The 19,765-nt window shown below is 38.0% G+C and overlaps 2 protein-coding genes across 5 annotated transcripts in view; one reads left to right on the top strand and one right to left on the bottom strand.

Annotated features, from left to right (window-relative positions):
• The window catches only part of Flo2 (flotillin-2), a 148,858-nt gene that overhangs the window by 60,668 nt on the left and 68,425 nt on the right, over nt 1-19,765 (bottom strand). Inside the window, exon 1 of one of the 2 annotated variants that reach the window (XM_076768381.1) lies at nt 19,601-19,732. The exons of the other annotated variant lie outside the window; for it this stretch is intronic. The gene's annotated coding sequence lies outside the window, so the exon portion shown is untranslated. Of the gene's footprint in view, nt 1-19,600; nt 19,733-19,765 lie in introns of those variants that run through there. 2 annotated transcript variants of the gene reach the window in all.
• Nucleotides 972-16,092, top strand: LOC143343456 (glucose dehydrogenase [FAD, quinone]). 3 transcript variants are annotated; one of them, XM_076768374.1, is made up of 6 exons: nt 972-1,923; nt 10,242-10,333; nt 11,002-11,201; nt 13,067-13,281; nt 13,730-14,912; nt 15,515-16,092. In XM_076768374.1, exons 2-6 carry the CDS (start codon nt 10,268-10,270, stop codon nt 15,783-15,785), a joined length of 1,935 nt encoding a protein of 644 aa, XP_076624489.1. In that variant the 5' UTR covers nt 972-1,923; nt 10,242-10,267; the 3' UTR covers nt 15,786-16,092. The 3 variants fall into 3 exon arrangements, with proteins under 3 accessions (XP_076624489.1, XP_076624487.1, XP_076624488.1); XM_076768372.1 differs by lacking the exon at nt 972-1,923 and adding an exon at nt 9,606-10,096; XM_076768373.1 differs by lacking the exon at nt 972-1,923 and having other exon boundaries at nt 9,606-10,333.

Below are 19,765 nucleotides of genomic sequence, written 5' to 3'. Positions count from 1 at the left end.
TTACAAGCATTTTTGGTGAATAAACATACCCCCGAAATCCTACGCACTTTCGAGAAAAAAATTCATTACTGAAAATCTAATGTGAGGCCAGAAATGCTTCCCTAAAATTTCATGCGAATCTTTAAAATGTCATAACTCCTGAACGGATTGGACGATTTTAATGTTTAAAAAGGCAAACAACGCGTATTTTAGTGAAGAATATGTAGGAATTGCAAAAATATTGGAAAAGTTGATCCTTGACCCCGCAAAATGAGAAAAACCCCATAAAAATGGTCCAATTTTCAAACAGCCATAACTCTTACAATAGCGAATGTATTTCAATGAAACTTTTTTCTGAAATAGTACTCATGGGTACCTACAAAAAAGTATTAGACAACTTTTCTATAGGGCGTCAAACAAAATTATTAAAAATCGAAAACGAATTTTTAATAAAAATCGACAAAGGGGGTAGGTGCTTAAATTTTTCGACGAAATTGAAAAGTTTCAAATCATTCTGAAAAAATTATTTTCGATTGCAGGGGTTAATTACAATCATTTTTGGTGAATTAGACATGCCCCCGAAATCCTACGCATTTTTGAGAAAAAAATTCTTTACCGCAAATATAATGTGTGGCCAGAGATCTGTGATTATATTCCTCGTTTTTATTACTTCATATGTAGATATAGTCTAATTATCCGACATATAAAATTTATTAGGAGATTTTGGAGGCCAAAATAAGACAAAAATCAAGAATACCAATTTATTGATTGAGGCTTCGTTAAAAAGTTATTGACGTTTAAATCTGTATGAACCCACAAATCTGTGAGGCCGTCGATACGTCACTAAGTAGAGTTTCTCATGCTGAGTGAGAACCACTGTCACGCTTACGCAGCTGTTCTACAGACGGAACTTTAGACGTTAATAACTTTTTAACGAAGCCTCGATCAACAAATTGGTATTCTTGATTTTCGTCTTATTTTGCCCCCTAGAATCTCCCATTAAAATGTTTTCCAGATGCGGCCGAGGTCTCCCAATATCCCAGCGTGACAGGCAAGGTCTGCTAGGATGCTTTACCGACGAATTCGCTAGCAAACCCATGACGAAACGCTCTCCCCTTTCCTTTCCTTTTTCATCTCTTCCACAGGACCCCAAAAAAGGAATGAAACCATAGACGAAACGAAAGGGTTAAAAGGGAGAACCTTCCTGGAGGATGGTGTCTAAGCTTCTGAGCTTCGTTTGGACATGATTGCCTTAATGCCAAGAGACTTTCTTCCACCAGGCGAGCGGTGCTCCGCTACATACATATATCCGAAATGTAAACCGCGATATGCTTCACTTCCCCGGTTAAACTAGCATAAGTTGCTGGTCGGGTAACCGTGTGGTGTCCGAGAGAAAGAGACCAGCGTTGTAATTATATAATAAGAGTGGATTGTTACAGTGGTGGAAGGTAAGACGCGAGGTAACGCCGAAACGAACGCGGGGCCCGCGGTTTCGTTCCTCGTTATCTTCCGTTTTCATTTGGGCCAGCCAGATATTTCGCGTTTCTGTTTCACACACTCGCCGCGCGGTTTCGTGACCGGTATTGTAAGCTAAAATGCAGTCTCCGCCGCGGCGTTGCTAATTTATGCTACGTCGAAGCCGTCGAGTATCGATACATATCGCGAGTAAAAGTCAGTTTCCGATATCGGCACCGCTGAGATCATCGATCTGGCCTAACGCAAAAGTAAAAGGAATTTCGCGATTTGTTTATTGTGTCAGTGCAAGATTCGATTAATTAACGAAGTAAATCGTTTCGAGGGTACGCGTTAAAAAAAAAAAAAAGAAAAATGGTGCTTACATAAGTGAAACTCGAGGTAACAGTTCGGGCGGTAATATGGATATTGTTATGCAGGATTTCTTAAGCGGTGGCTCGTGTATTCTAATCGCTGCAAAAAGATGTTCAGGTAATTGGACGCGATTTAATATGTTTCTTCTTTTTTGGTGAAACCCGCGTTAAAGTGGTAATTGTTTTACGATCGACGGCAATCGAGCGACTAATTTTCATATTTTCGTATTTTATAGTTCGCGCAATCCTGCGTGGAACATTTTATCGAACAAAGGCCGCGGAGTTCTAAAATATCAAATTTTACCGTTTGTAATTGTACGAATTTAAAAAGATCTATTTGCACCGGATGAAAATTATTCTGGAATCGTTGAAGAATTTTTATTTATTAAATGCCTAACTTGACACGCTAAAATAAATAAAATGCGTCGTACGAAAATGTGTCCTACATTCTGTAGTTTCAGAGTTACGATCGATCAAAGAAAATGTTCGATTTCAGCGCCCACGCACGCTATTACACGCTTTAGTACATCTCGTCGTTATCTGACATTTGCAAACAATATCGCTGATCGTAGAATTTGTTACTGGTTCAAATTATTGAGTTATTTCAATCTCGAAAGTTTAGAAACTAGAACAGAAGCATATAGATTGATACACAAACTTCGTGGCAAGTTTTGAAAAACACGTAAGTGTGTTAGATTTTTTAAATGGTAGTATAATACTGCAATAAATGCAGTACCATGATATTTATCGACAATGTTTTTGGTCTTAGGGTTTTAGAGAATGCAATTAACGCGGAAGTTAACTTTTTATTCAAATAAATCCAAACCCTGTCTCAAACGTTCAGTCAACCAATTGCCAGTGTGTTGTAATTCTATGTTTTGCAAGACACTGTAACCGAAATATATTATATTGTTACGTTATAACTCGGTTTACTTTCCTCTTGTCCGAATTCCAACGCTATTTAAGACTGTTTATTGAACAGTAAATAAAGCGAGCTTCAAAAGCATGTGGAACATTCGTTCTGGACTATTAGCTCCGAATAACATAATTCCTACGAATATCGAATCAGGCTTTTCGATATACACGTAGTTTAAAAGTGGAACGTAACGAGCAGTGAAATGAAAAGGAGAGGAAAATCCTGAATTTAGAAAGAGAAAAACCGTGTACATCGAAAATTTCTAAAATTGTGGCCGAAACGTAATTACGAAGTTAATATAATATTTTTGAAAGGTATTGGAAGAAGGGAGACCACGAGTTGTGTGTGTTCAATATTAATAATTGCTTCGATATTTATACCACAAGTAACGAAGAAATTAAGTTTCAAAAAATTCAAAATAAACACCACCACAAATTTATTTTTTGTATTGTTATTGAAATTGATCAAAATTTAATGAAAACACGTATCCAGCTGTCCAATTAATAGTAATGAAGCAAGTAACTATTGAAAATTGTTTTTAATTAATAAATAGATGGTTACTTATACTATTGTTCTGCCATTCGGCATCTAGCGAAAGAGAGTAGTGAATGGAATTAAAAACAATAGAAAAAATTCATCACAATGGATAGTTCATTAGCAGAGTATTTGCAACAACGACGAACGAGATGATTCATAGATGGATATTGCACAAACCACGTTTCAGACAGATAATTTTGTTGAAAAGATGGAGGCGAATAAGTCTTGCGTGGCTAAACCTGATCCGCGAGATCGCGATTCGGGGTCTTTCGCGTGAGGCATTATTTTTATAGTAATATCTGATTGTTAGTCGGCGCGGCGGAGTAGCAGATTTCTATTCCTTGTTTCAGATATATTTCATCCTCTTACGAGAGAGAGAGTAAATTATGTATCAATAGGATCTGACTTTGAAGTGTTGGCGAACTATTAGTCACTTTAGCCATTTTATCTTGTACGTCGTTTCGCGCAATTCCTTTTTTTTCCACAGTTGAATGTAGATCCCGTCGTTTCAAAATCATGTTGCGCGAATCGTTTCTAAAGGATTGCAATTCTGGGGGGAGCACAAAAGGTACCCATACTTGGTTCTCATATAACAATGTTTTTAAAAACACATCGATTACCGATAATCTATCAAGCCTTGTTCTATCATTTAATGTTTCATGAAATTTTATGGTCTTTTCACGTCATTTGCAACTGTTAGCAGTGCCCGGATGTACCAAACAATATACAACTGAAATTAAAGAAAATAATCTACCAAGCCACGTTTTATCATTTAATGTTTTACGAAATTTTATGAAATTTTCACGTCATTTGCAACTGTTAGGAGTGCCTGGATGTATCAAACGATATACATCTGAAATTAAAGAAAAATAATCTATCAAGCCTCGTTTTATTATTTAATGTTTCATGAAATTTTATGGTGTTTTCACGTCATTTGAAACTGTTAGGAGTACCTGGATTAAAGAAAATAATCTACCAAGCCACATTTTATCATTTAATATTTTACGAAAATTTATGGTGTTTTCAAGTCATTTGCAATTGTTAGGAGTGCCTGGATGTATCAAACGTAGAAAATAAAGTACCAGGTTGTCAAGGGTTAAAAAATTTAAAAAGTTAATCAAAATATTGACTTGAGTAGTAAATATGATTCTGGAGAACGTAAATTGATGAAAATATTTTAGTAAGCAAATTAACTTTGACGAAGAGGTAGGAAGTTCTTTCGATTTGGAAAGATGTATTTTGAGTTGAATGAAGTATAGGTGAATGAAAGGGGGGAAATAATTCGTAGAAGTGTTGTGAAATAATCTGATACGCATTTTCTATCGCAACGGCCGCGGCCCGGTCAATTAAGGTTCCACTTTCTGTGAGGTTGGCGCGAGTGAAACCATGGAGTACATCGGCGCAATTCAGTGATTCTCGTTGCTCGAGTCGCGTCGGCCGGAAACTCGCCTCTTTCCGGCGAATCGTCCGCCTCCGGTTCGTTCCCTGCGCGTCTTGCTCCTTTTTCCGCCCGTCCTCGTATTATCTTTATTTTTTTACTATCCGAATCAGCCGGAGTAGTCGAGAGGAGATTCCAAACAGCTCTTCGTCCGGTAAAAAATCTCCGCTCCCTCGGATCCTTTCTTCTTCGACGCGTTCATGGTTCGCCGCCGTCAGAGAACATTGTGCCCGCGAAACGTTCAGCAGATTCGAAAGGCGGAAGAAAGTATGTGGATCGGTGTAAACTTGAACGAGCGGACGATCGAAGCGCCGGCGATGAATTAAAAAAAAAGAAAAACAATCGCGAGAAAAATGTGGTGAAACAGGGTAAAAAGATAATCTGCGGGCCAGGTAAGAGCTAACCTTTGATCGTTTCAGACCATCGCGATGGGTAGCGATCAGGATCGATAATCGGGGGGCTGATTACGAAGAAAACAATAGAAATAAAAATTCACGAAATCACGGTTTGATGTTTAAAAAGGAGAGTGCAAAGTTCGAACGTATACATATTTGGTACGTGCTCGATTAATAAAAGTCGATTACGATTCTCGCGCATGGAACAGATAAACATTGTGCCTAATCTGATTATATGTTAGACAGAATGGACACTGGTATTGTCGTAATAAGAACACGACAAAAATTGAAATTGATCGATAATACAAAATATGCAACCCATTGAGTACCAATGTTTAGAAGACAATAAAATGAATATTGTTGTTGATATTGGAATTTATTTAAATATCACGCGACTTTTAAGATACGAGCTGAATAAACGTAATCTTTTGATAATAATATTTCGCTGAATAGATTACAGAAGTCTATTGTCGATGATAGTGTTTATAGGAGACGTCGTAATTCGCGCAAAAATATTTCATCTATTTTGTGGAATATTTTTTAATACGACTTATAGAAAATATCAATTTTGATAATAGTTTGATATTTAATGGCTTAAGTACGGATTTATTTTGTCAAAAATTATCTAGACAAGCCAGTGATTTATTAACGAATTAATCTTATCGAAGCATCCTTTTGGCTTAATAAGAAATCAACTCTCACTTTAACAGTAGATCCTTGAACACATTATACAGTTAGGAACGAAATGTTTTGCGAGCTATTTCCAAACATTTATCGCAAAACCGAACAAAGGAATTATCAATAACGATATTAAAGGATACCGAGAAAATAAAACATGAAGAATTAAGTTATCCCTAAATTCTAATTCTCGGTATCGATTCTATTATTGATTTCTATCGCGATACGCTGATAAAAATTAAGAATTTATAACCGCTTTAATCGTAAACAAATATTATTAACGGTACAAGACATTTCCCGTTTTGCTTATCGCGAAGTTCTTGTACTTATTATAAGTGTAGCGATTGTCATCCAGAACGATATGTACGACGTGTATCTTTGAAAGTAAAAAACTAATCAATAAAATATTCGATATTATCAAACTACATGAATCTACAAACGCGCGAAAACATACCGAGATAATCGTGAAGAAATATACTTAACGCATCAAGAGTTAATCATTAGTACTTCGAATACGGAAGGGTGACCATCTACGACTCATCGTTCGAGGTATGTTTCGATTTCGATGGTCTTTTACAACGTTCTACCCAGAAATTAGGAGCACTTTTCCTGGTAAAATCAATTGTCGTAAACAGCTTTTACGATCGTCGTTTCTCGTCGTTCCAAGTCTTTTATAGTCGCTTTCAAACAAAATTAAGGTTCCAAAATTAACTTCTGACCAGCTAGATTGCTTGTCACAGTGTGCGTCCGTGTCTTTAACGCTGCCCTGACTCCGCGGGATGACTAAGTTTACGTTTCCAACGCGGTCTGGCTTCAATTCGCATGACGTGTACCGCAGGCTCGTGTGGTTCACTGACTGGATGACGTCGGATCGCGGCTCTTTCTCCAAAAGAAAGCGAACGTTCTCACCACCACACGCCACGGGCTCTTTAATTAGCGTGGCTAGTATAACCGCGGCCACAGACGCGGCTCTTGACAAGACGAATCACACAGATAGAATAAACGAACGTTTGTATGGCGAGCATCGGGCAGCAGCTTTCACGCAGACCAGTGTCGCACAGCTGCCCCGGATGAGTTCTTTCTTTGTGTCGTGTTCCACCGAGAGGAGCCCGTATCTCGCTCCAGCCACCCAAATGTCTTCGAATTGTCTACCATCAGCCAGTGACACCGTCCACAATCGCGCGCTGTTCCATTTCGCACGGAATTTCAGGTGAAACTGGCCCACCGTTCGATCCAATCGACTCGGCTCCTAGGGAATTTGTCGCACGCGCGACTCTGTTTTCTCGGATAAACGGATCCCCCGGATTCTGCACGACGAGTGAAACTTATCCGAGCGCGGCGTGAAACTTAACCGAGCTATCAGTGAATCACCCAACGCGAGAATCGACGAAAGTGCAGTGTACGACGAACGGAGTGTTTTCTTTCCTCGTATTAAGATTTCCTCGAAGAGCTAGTTCATTTGTATAGAACCGGAGAATCGTTTACGCAACGGATAGAGCCAACAGAAGTTAGGACACCACGGATGGGGTTTAGAGAAGACGTTTTGTAATACGCGATGACTCGACGTGTAGTGATTGCGATGAAATGGAGCGACAGCCATTGGTGGCTAAACGATGCGTCGTTTCAAAATAAACCAGCTAGGATTCGGTGGATGAAACGACAGTAGAGAAAGGAACTGGTGAAGATGTAGAATGTCTAATGTAATAATGATTTACAGGGTTAGTCGGAACCTTTGAGGAGGCCATCTTCTTGCACGATGCCTTCCTAACTCTGAATTAACGCGTCGATATAGTTTTCCTTGAAATTAGTTACTACGTTCCAAATAACAAACAAAGCAACATGAATTTTCGTTAATTTTTAATCGGGAGTATCTTTAAGGTCGCCAGAAACAAAGAAGCGACGTATGTCGCGTGACTCGAATCGCGAGGATTACGTTTATCTAGATCCACTTTCCATCGTAAGTTTCAACAGCTAGCTGCATACGTAGGAAGTGATCTAACATTTAAAAGAATCGTAACGTTACGTTGTACCAAAGTCTCTCTGCGCTTGATGCCATTACAAGACGCGACAAATTTCACGAATGCTCTCGCGGAGATAAAACTTTCGCGTCGAAAGGATTCCACGGCGATTCGAAAGTGGAAAATTAACCATCGAACCGGTCGCGTCGACCATCGACGAGCGTTTAGCTCTTATCTGTCCGGAAGAAATCGTCGGCTTTTGACGGTGTAGATCATTAGAATAGCGATCCAGAGCAGCGGTATCTCGCGATCGGGACTTTCACGTGAAAGGGAGCCCTCGTTGTTTCGTTATTTCCAATAACAGTCGGGTTTGAGAGCGTGGCTTGGAAGCCTAAACGACCCGTACACGCTGCATTTACTTTCGGATTCAGCGCACGTGAGACGTTTTATCTCCGACGAGACGACTTTGATTCCGTTTTCGTTCGAGCCGCGAAGTGAAACTGCAATTTGATTTGGCTACGCGCGTGAACTTTCACGCTCGCGCGGATTTCACGTTTGCTTCGAGAGCACATTGTTGCATCCTCGTAAATTTCGCTCTCCTAACGTCAACCGGGCAACTTCTGCACGAGAGTATCTCGTTAAGAGATGCACGGTTCTATGTCTGAAAGTAATTTATCGCGTCCGGGACTACAGTAGCTCCAGAACTTACGGTGATCTTGCCTAGGATCTTTCGTATCGCACGGTTTCGAACGAAATTGGATCCGTGAGAGAACAGTGAAAAGACGCAGTAATTGGACTCCTTGTTACAAATAAAAATTTCTCTGAAATGTTTTCTTCGTTTATATCGTATGATTCAAATGCGGATACTCTCGGTTTAAATATTAATTCTGGTAGATCCGCGACAACGAAGAATTATTTAGAAGGTTAAGAACCGCTTATCTAGAGTTTAAGAGACGCGATAAAGTGATAAACATAGCGAATGATGAATGCAGTGTTTCTCGAAATCCTCGGGAGAATTGCAGGAAACTAGGATTGGATTAGTCAAGTTTTCCTTGTGCTCAAAATGGGAAAATTTATGCACGTTAATAACGTTGAAGATAATAGAAAATATATATATGAGGAATCGGTGGAAGCATTATGCAATTATCTCATTGAAGGAAACTGCAATTATTCTGATCTGTGGTCTTAGGAATTACCAATGAAGTGTAAAAGTCATTGTATACTCCCGAGAGTAGTTGACGCTCATGGATGGAACGTGTAGATCGATTTGCTCGCGTGAATCATTAGGAATTTTTAAAATTATCTTCGCAAGTATTTTGAGATTAAACGATCGAAACGATATGGTTATTATGGTCGAATTTTTTATACGAGCATATAACAAAATTTAATCTGATTATTGATTACATTTGCCACGATTTGATTAACGTAATCAGTGTGTTATTAAGTTATAATCACACGTTAGTTAACGTATCGATGCGGTATGATCATTATCGTAAATCTTTAAAGCGTGTTATAACTATCTAATTATAGTGTAATTAGAATGAAATTATAGTTGATTACGCGTGATTGTACAAATATATTGTTTCATTGCGGTGACCTTGAAATATCGTTGAAAAAAAATAAATAAAATGATCACGAGAAGGAAAATTCACTTCAATTCGTGACCCTTGAAATAGTGTAACTTTTTCATAACATATGGCAGATATTTACATAAGTATAATTGTTATTACTATTTTTCTTAAAATGTTATTCCACAGTTTGTGATTATTAATCGTAAAAATTAAATCGTAATAATTGTAATAAACGTTTCTAATCCCACTGTATTTCGACTTAAGTAATAACAAATTAATTCTTCAGATATTCGCCTCGAATTTATACTTTTTTCCTTAAACAGTATCTGCTCTTGAGCTACTTTTACGGGGAAAAACTTTTGATTATAGGACCTCGTTCTTGTGCAACAGACATTGAAAACATACTTCTTATCTGCTCACATATTACACAAGAACTTTATTTCTATTTCTAAACACCAATCGATTCAAACAATCCCTTGATTAATGATTAAAAATCAAACGTTGGAACGTGTGATATTTTCTAAACGAAATTTTTAAGAGATCCAAGTTTTCGATCGCGAATTCCGGATGTACTCGATATCCGGATTAAAGAGACTCACCGCAAACGACATGGTGATTCCCTGCTTTACGACACCAAATTGGAGATAATACCTAAAATGACGCAAGCTAAGAATACCTGGGTTTTCTGTTAGAGTGAGAAATGCATTTCCCGAACGAATAAAAACTGCGAACAATGAACACACGATTATCATTTGCGTTCACGCGTTTCGACGATAAGGTGCATCGAATTTGCCGGAGGTTTGTACCGTGTAGTAATTCACACCCGTCGCGAAAATTACGTTCAATTATACATTTAGTTGTAGCTGTTAGACACAAAAGAACCTTAATTAGACGCTCGTTTGCCGTGTCGATCGCAATTCTAATCTGTCTTTTTTGTTTGCAGGTGACACTGGCCTCTAATTGGATACAATGAAACTGTACATCCTGCTCTCCCTTCTGGCGCAATTGGCGTTCGCTTTTCAACATCCATTCCAGGTAAATAGACTCGATTTCCTAGCTTCAAAAAACTACGGTCACCTATCAACAATTGTCGGAAACTCTAAATCCTACCGGGATACGTCTTTGAAACCCAAAGTTAGTTATCAAAGATTCTAGACGATCGTTTAAGATTTTTGGAATTCTTTTTTTAGAGAGAAAATTATTTCACGCATCGATTTCAAACTTTCCAAATATACTTACTCGCGTTTCCACGCATCATCGGAATTTTCTGAAGTTCGTATCATCGATGTTCTTGAAGTTATATGAGACAGAAATCTCTTTTCACGAACAGAGGTAGGAAAAATTTGAAACATTTCGAGGTCTCGAGTATCTGAAATTCCCTTTTAGGAGTCTATAAATAGTATAAGGAAAACGTTTCGTCAGTTAGTACCCTAAATACGGGCGTTATCGCTCGTAGCAAGGTCGGCTGAAATTATTTAACGCAAGTGGAACACGGCTGCGTTTCTGCATTTTAGTCTGAACGATGTCTCGTCTCGCCTATCTCGCGATCGCCGTTTCTATGGTACTCTAAAGATTAATCTCCGTAGAATTTGATAGACCTTAGTCGACTAAATTTGCATTAATTTCGCAACCGGAAGATACAGCGTAGTGAAATCACGCTGCAATAAGAAGAAAACGACTTAATTAACGAGGTCGTTGACCAGTTTCAGCCAGACCATTTGGATACCACCAACGAAACCAAAGGATGTTGCAACTGCAACTTCAAAGACACGTCGTACATGGAGTCCAAGTGCGGCGTGACCAACTCCTTCATGAATCTGATACAAAAAGTAATAACCGCCAGGTGCGACATTTCTGATCCCTGCAGCAGGCTTGGCAGAGAGGATGTACCTACTGGAGAATGGTGAGAACTTTTCGACTTTTCGAAACCTCTGTTACTCATCGAGCGACGTTAGAGAAACCTCGGTTCCAAGTTTGTCTTCTTTTATTGCAACTTGCGTTGGGAATCGACAAAATTTCAATTATCGAAAAGGTGACTTTTAGTGTGAATTTTACTCGATAAAAGGGGCTTCTATCTATAATAATCATTTGTAGAAACGTGTCACCTGTCATCTGTTTTGGTACAGTTCACTATACAGGGTGTTCGGCCACCCCTGGGAAAAATTTTAATGGAAGATTCTAGAGACCAAGAATATTAATTTCTTGACTGAGGCTTCATTAAAAAGTTAAATAAAAAATTTAATTAAAAAATTTCAAATCGTTCTGAAAAAATTATTTTCAGTTACAGGGGTAGATTACAATCATTTTTGGTCATTACACATACCCCTGAAATCCTACCCACTTTCGAGAAAAAAATTCGAGTAGATACTGAAATTTTTAGACAAAATTAAAAAATTTCAAATCATACTAAAAAAATTATATTTAGTTACAAGGGTCAATTACAAGCATTTTTGGTGAATAGACATACCCTCGAAATCCTACGCACTTTCGAGAAAAAAATTCATTACTGAAAATTTAATGTGAGGCCAGAAATGCTTCCCTGAAATTTCATGCGAATCTTTAAAATGTCATAACTCCTGAACAGATTGGTCGATTTTAATGTTTAAAAAAGCAAACTACGCGTATTTTGATGGAGAATATGTACAAATCGCAAAAATATTCGAAAAGTTGGTCCTTGACCCCGCAAAATGAGAAAAACCCCATAAAAATGGTCCAATTTTCAAAAAGCCATAACTCCTACAATTGTGAATATATTTCAATGAAACTTTTTTCTGAACTAGTGTTCATGGGCACCTACAAAAAAGTATTAGACAACTTTTCTGTGGGGTGTCAAACAAAATTACTAAAAATGAAAAACGAATTTTTAAGAAAAATCGACAGGGGGTAGGTGCCTAAATTTTTCGGCGAAAATAAAAAATTTTAAATCGTTCTGAAAAAATTATTTTCGATTGCAGGGGTTAATTATAAGCATTTTTAGTGAATAGACATACCCCCGAAATCCTACTCAGTTTCGAGAAAAAAATTCGAGTAGGTGTTTTGAAATTTTTTGGTAAAAATTACAAAATTTCAAATCGTTCTGGAAAAATTATTTTCGATTGCAGGGGTCAATTACAAGCATTTTTAGTGAATAGACATACCCCCGAAATCCTACTCAGTTTCGAGAAAAAAATTCGAGTAGGTGTTGAAATTTTTCGGAGAAAAAAAAATTTCAAATCATTCTAGAAAAATTATTTTCGGTTGCAGAGGTCAATTACAATAATTTTTGGTGAATGGACCTACCCCCGAAATCCTTCCCGCTTTCTAGACAAAAATTCAGTACGGGCGGAACTTCAAACGTTAATAACTTTTTAACGCAGCCTCCATCAACAAATTAGTATTCTTGATGCTCGTCTTATTTTGGTCTCTAGAATCTCTCATTAAAATTTTTCCCAGGATTGGCCGAACACCCTGTATGTGCTATTATGTAGTGAAGCTCGAGTTTAATTTCAAAGTTGCTTTGTTTCGTGTTTGAACAAAAAAAGGTATATGAAACAAGACGAAAGAGATTGGAGGAATTTAGTTGTGGATGAACTAGTTTCTATTATTTCCGTGATTTTCTCTAGGTGGCTGTTTTAAGGGATACCTAGCGAATGCCTGGAAATTGACTTCCAGAATGCATCCACAGGTTTTCATGTTACGCATCGCGTACTAATGTAATGATTCATCGATAAATCATCAGAATGTGTCAATTATCGGTAATTACGATTAAACGAAATCGTGTAAACACAGGTTCGACTTCATCGTCGTCGGCGCCGGGGTGGCTGGTCCTATAGTCGCCAGGAGATTGAGCGACAATCAATGGTGGAAGGTTCTGTTGATCGAAGCAGGACCGGAAGAGCCATCCATGACTGCCATTCCAGGATTGGCGACTCATGCTGTCAACTCGAGTCTAGATTGGAAATTCAAAACGGAACCCACGGAGCCCCATCCCACCGCATGTTTAGGTACGCGATATTACCAATTTGATCCTCTACTCCTCATACAATTATTAGAAATAATAGTCCAAGCATAATCAGAACAGAGTCCCCTATATAAGTACAGAAATACAAAGTTAAGGTGATCTACGCGAGAGCGAGTTTAGCGAGCTGTAAGAGAGTTTTCGTGGGTATTTGTGGATTTTTGTCTAAGTAAGTAATTTTGTCTAAGATTTTTGTCACTAAGTACTAGCAAGATATAATTCCTCAAATAATTTCGTCAAACGTTAACATAGAATTTGAACATAGGATTTTTGTCAGTTGCGAGTCGTGAGTATTACCGTGAGTTAGATTTAAATTGTTTCTGTCATTTAATAAACGTCATTGTTTTGAAAAAGCCTCCAAGCCATTCGTTCGTACCTCGATTCCTATCTACGAGGAATTTACACTACGTTCTAATTTAATTTGTCATCGGCAGAGACCAACGGTGTGTGCACCTGGCCACGAGGAAAGATGGTATCCGGGACCAGCGGCATGCATGGGATGATGTACGTGCGTGGACACCCGGAAGTCTACAACAGCTGGGCCAGGTCCGGTGCCATCGGATGGTCCTACGACGAGATCGCCCACTACTTCGAACGCGCTGAGAATCCCACCGATCAATCTATGGTGTCCGACAAACCACGAGCCGTTCCTATACCGGGTCCAATGAAGATACAATATTACCCTCACAAACCCGCGTTCGCCGACGAGGTCCTGAAAGCTGCAGGCGAACTAGGCTATCAGATATCTAAACTGAGAGAGTACATGCAGACGGGATTCATGATCGCCCCGATGACGACGGCGGACGGTCTACGAGGCACGACTTCGAGAAATTATCTGAGACCCGTGTTCGGCAGAAGGAACCTCAAAGTCCTGATCAACGCCCAGGTGACGAGGGTTTTGATGAACCACTGGGAGGGCAAAGCGTACGGCGTGGAACTGATAGACAAGAACGGTTTCAAGAGGGTCTTGAAGGCTAAGAAAGAGGTGATCCTGACAGCCGGAGCGGTCGGATCGCCCCAGATTCTGCTGAACTCTGGAATAGGGCCCAAGGAACAGCTGACCAAGCTTGGAATGGCGGTGATCAAGGATCTGCCAGTAGGGAAGAATCTTCACAACCACGTGTCAGTCGCGGTTCATTACAGTATTAAGGACACGGCCTACGAGTCCATGACGATGGACAGCGTCAACGAGTATCTGGAGACCAGGTCTGGTCCTTTGACCAGCACCGGACTCACCCAGGTGACCGCGTTCTTTCAAAGCAATTTCGCGACTGCTGGCGTGCCTGACATTCAAATGTTCTTCGACGGTTTCTCGCCGAACTGTCCAAGAACCGGTCTGCAATTCGAGTGTCTGAGCGGTGCTCTCGCCCTCTGCTCGGACAGAAGACAAATCGTGATGAGACCGACAGCGGTCACCGTGGCCAGTCGCGGAGAACTGAGGCTACGTTCCGCGGATCCTCTCTCGCCGCCCCTCATTTACCCCAACTACTTCACCGACACGAAAGATATGCTCGTACTGATGGAGGGTATCAAGAAGTCCATCGAGCTCACGAACACGGAGACTATGAAGAACTGGGACCTCCGGCTGGAGCCGGTGATCCACCCCCTTTGCACCAAGTAAGTGTCGCGATCGTGAGTTTCTTCGTGCAGGAAGAATGGGAGTTTTTTTTTTATTGAATGCTATGTAACCCTCTGTAGGATTATTAGCAACGATTAAATCTACATTTAGATTATACTACACTTTTATCGATAAAAAATTACACGTTATAGGAAGACAGCAGTTGGCTTAGATTAAGTACATACACAATTCTTCTCTAGAAATTTGAAAATTAACGAGGAAATAGTTGGTTGAAAAAGAAAAGTGTTAATCGTGTAATTCTTCTAAAAGTCTCCTTTGCCAGTTTATCTACTTCCTTGTTAAAGCAAATACCAGAGTAAGCCGGTATCTAATAAAAGAAAATTTTTTTTTGTCGCGAAGAGAAAGATTATGCAGAATTAGTTTGATATGACTCCGAAGACTCCGAAGGCAAGAGGAAGTTACTCTTGGGTCTTTTCTATTTGGTTAGAGTCTATATTATTCCAACAACTTATCCAGAAACCCGGAACAATTTAAAACAGATGTTACATTCTATTAAGTCGAAAGCACGCATCGAATGAAATAACTATCAATGCATTGTGAGTACTTTGTCTCGTTTTAACGTCGTATTTTTCTGATTTAGCTACCACTTCGGCAGTGACGCTTACTGGGAATGCTATATAAGATCTGCAACGGGACCTGAGAATCACCAATCGGGAACGTGCAGAATGGGTAACTACAATGACGTAACAGCTGTCGTAGATCCGGAGCTACGAGTGCGCGGAGTGTCGAACATTCGAGTCGCCGACGCCTCCATATTCCCAATTGTGCCAAACGCTAACCCGATCGCTGCGATCATGATGACGGCCGAAAAAGCGGCAGACATGATCAGGCATACGTGGTCGAAGAAGTGAACTTCGATTATAAATTTTTACGTATATTTTTAGAACGTTTAAATAAAACTATTTTTTTATCAGAAATACCGATGTTACCTTTGTTCACTGTAATCTTTCCTATCGTTTGGTATGTTTATAGTGTTTTTGTTATGTCTGTTAACCTTCAGTCATTTCGCGGAATGCACATTCTCTTATTTATCGAATCACTTTCATAATCTTTAATACGGAGTAATCTAAGCTACGGGATTTTAGATCTTGGAGGAATTTATCAATTTAAAAAGAAGTTCAAATTCCATTCGGTATTATGGTTAAATTTGTAACTATTGCTCTGGTAAAATGGGCATTTTAAAAATCTGTACAAAAATAGTCAATACTTTTACTCTAATTGTGCATGCTTAGTACTTTAACTTCACACAGAAAATTTACTCTTTGAACTTTGAAAAAATACTGGCTAGTAATTACGCAAACATCCAAAGCATACAAATTTATATTCATTTTCAATTAAATAAACAATTTATGATCCAGTTTTATGGCACACCAGTCCTATTATCAATGGGAAGTGCTGAAACTACTTTGGGTATGTAGCGTCAAAGTAAATGTGAAAATAAACATAGAAGACAGCATAAGTTATAGTAGATGATATGATGATTCGATAGAGGATGAAATGCCCTTTAAAATGAACGTTTGTATAAGTCGATAGCGTAATTAGTTCCGGAGATATAGCAATTTTAGTTTCAAGTCGATACAATGGATAGTTCCGGAGATATAAGGGTCCGAAGCGTTTGTTTACGTTCTTACTACGGCCTTGTCAAGGTCGTTGACCGCACGTGCTCGTAGTAAAGACACTACGTCACTCGATCACTCACGTGCAAGAGAAAGAGGTCCGACGCGACGCGTCAGACGGAGACAGAGATAGTCGAATTAAAAAAATTACCTTTTACATAAATCACAATATCTCGAAAACGGAAAGACGGATCGTCAAAAACCAAAAACCATTTCAAAGAGGAAGCTTTACCGATTCTATCAATGGCTCAATTATTGATAAAGCACTAACAGTTTCGGAACTACACGCGTTTAAAGTTTTTAGTATTTTTAACACGCGTTAACGGACTTCTGTAAGACGGATAGCTGAATTTAAAAAATTACCTTTTCACATAAATTACGATATCTCCAAAACGGAAAGTCGGATCGACATAAACTAAAAACCATTTGAAAGGGGAGGCCTTGCTACTTCTAACAGTGGCTTAATTATTGATAAAACACTAGTAGCTTCGGAACTGTACAAGTGTAAAATTTAACTATTTCTAATATGCGTTGTTAGACTGCTCTAAGGCAGTGGAAACTGAAGATTCTCTCCTTTCTTCTTTGCTATATGTATATTTCTACTATTTATATCGGAAGCTAACCAGAATTTGATACCAAATTTTAACTAAAACAGATTACATTCTTTTCTCAGAAGACAAACAATAAGAATAGAAGTGAATATTGAAAAATTCATTGTACGTATACTACAAGAAAAATTGTAAAGTTCAATGGAGCTAAATTAACATTGTATGTTAGAAATTCTAAACGAAATTTTAAAAATGGAACCGGTCGTGGTAGGTTTAGAGTTAAAGACTTCGATTATTTCTGAAATAATATTAATTTATATACTGTAACTTAAAAAAATTTGGGTTATTACAGTTGCGATCTCTAATGTAAAATAATCTTAGAATCGAACAGATCGATGTACATACTCAAAAAATTTGTTAGCGTTAATATACAATTGGCTACAGCGTTATATTTATCTGACACATAAAATAATAGGCAATGTCTTCGACTTTTAATGAGTGCACAGAACTTAACGTATTGTAAAATATAAAAGTCTAACGTTTCTCGATAACGTGCATTAATCTACTGATAACGTGAACGTTGAATTCTCTTATCGACACGACGATAGTAAAAACCGTATTAAAATCAAAAAGAATATATTTCATATACATTATATGTATATGCTTCTGGCTAGCTGCTTGTGTCCTCGAACAAGTCAAACGAAAAGTAAATGATATTCGAGACTGATTTTCTCAGATAACATTTGCATCTATTGTTAGTATTAGGTTCACATTCTGACAAAAATAAGCTGGGTCGAGAGCTCGTGACCTTTATGCAATATTTACAATAAAGGTTACGCTCAATTTGGATATCAATCGCGGGGTATTTACGATGCCTCTTAGGAGATAAAACATACACATGTCTTATCAAAGTCATGAATATAAATTTTACAGAGATAAAGTATACATAACTAGATATTTTCGTGGTATCTCGTGTCCAGTAATTACATAGTGAACCATATATTTTTCTTTTCTTACTATGGGTTATTCACAGACTATTTCAAATAAAATATATTCTTGGTATATCCTATTCAAGTTTAGTTCCTTCAAGATTTCAACTTGAGAATTATATTAATCCTGTTAATTACGTATGGATGGCATGGCAGTTGCTAAACGATTTTTGCGCAAGGTGAAGTTCAAAGTACTTTACATAGAAATAGAAGACGATAATCCATTATCGAGTTGTGTTTTATGTATTACTTTTTAGTGAACAGAGAAGAAAAAAAAAATAGAAAAAATTCCTGATAAAAAGCAACTATATTATGATCATTTCAAGTTTAATTAATGTATAGTTGTCGAAAAAAAAATTCAATGCGAAAGAAAACTTTGAAAAGGCATCACCGGACTCTCTGCTTAGGTGATCTACATACAGGGTGTCTCGTTTAGAAAGTAACAGCAGGCACTGAGACAAATCCAAACAGGCGCTATACGATATCATTCTGAGTTCGATAAAGGTAAATATTTTTAGCTTTATCTTATATTTAGTAACGTTAAATTCGTCCGTATTAAATTATTTCTTTCATTAATTCTTTCATGTTCGACAAATCAGTTTAGCAATAATCCTCAATCTCTGTTTATAATATCACAAATGCAATAACTTTATACGAATGCAACCAACGCTGCTGGCTGTTGGTCGTTGACCGATGCAGGATGTAAATATAAGATAACGATTTACTTTTATCGAACTCAGAATAATACCGTATAGCACCTCTTTGAATTTGTCTCAGTGACTGTTGTTACTTTCTGAATAAAAAAATATAGCATTCCATTTAAGAAAATTAGATTGACCTTCAGATCTTCCCCACCACTCTACCTACAAGAAAACAATTAGTACTACATGATGTAGCCCCTTCTATCAAATAACTTTTGTACGAACATTTTTTTTTAATAACTACAATACCTTCAGAGATATCTTGCTGTTCTCACTTAAACAAGACACCATGTATGTATTCCTAATATTGAATGCAACATTTTAAAATATACTAAAAAGGAATTACGCGCGAAACGATAAAATCCAAGAAAAAAAGGCCTTGAAAAAATGCTAACATCATAGCAACGGTTGGAAAAGTGATAAGATTTCGAGCTGCTTGTAATTTCACTCGAGCGACGAATCTGACATAAATTTGAACAGGGATTGCAATAAATTTATATTATTGTCGATTGGGTGTCATTTTTGGAAAAAAATGCACTTGCATTCTATAATTTTTTTTCTTTTCTTTTCTCATTTTATGAAACTCCGAAAAACCACTTTTAAACGACACCAAACATTCGAATCCACAAATCTGTAGATCAGAGGTGTTATTTATTAGTTGTCGAATATTCGTGCGATTCGACGAGGAATTATTTATCGACAATGGACTGGAAATTTGGCCACATATTGAACAAAATCTGAGCAATGTCCAACATTCTATTAGAGACAACGAACGGGCTTAATTGTAATATTTTGACACGAAAGATACATACGTGAATTATTATTGCGAATTTCCGTCTGCCGTCTTCATGCAGAATTTGAGATGAGGCCATTATGTGTACAGCCCCCACTGTGTGTTCTGGTTATCCCACTCTAAGGAAGTATCACCCTACTCCGCGACTTGAAGATAACATTATAAAAGTCCGAACAACTCTAAA

The sequence above is a fragment of the Colletes latitarsis genome, chromosome 7 (assembly GCF_051014445.1).
Source record: "Colletes latitarsis isolate SP2378_abdomen chromosome 7, iyColLati1, whole genome shotgun sequence".
Taxonomy (NCBI): Eukaryota; Metazoa; Arthropoda; class Insecta; order Hymenoptera; family Colletidae; genus Colletes; species Colletes latitarsis.
The sequence above is the reverse complement of the archived record's forward strand: the minus strand, read 5'-3'. Positions and strand labels throughout refer to the sequence as shown.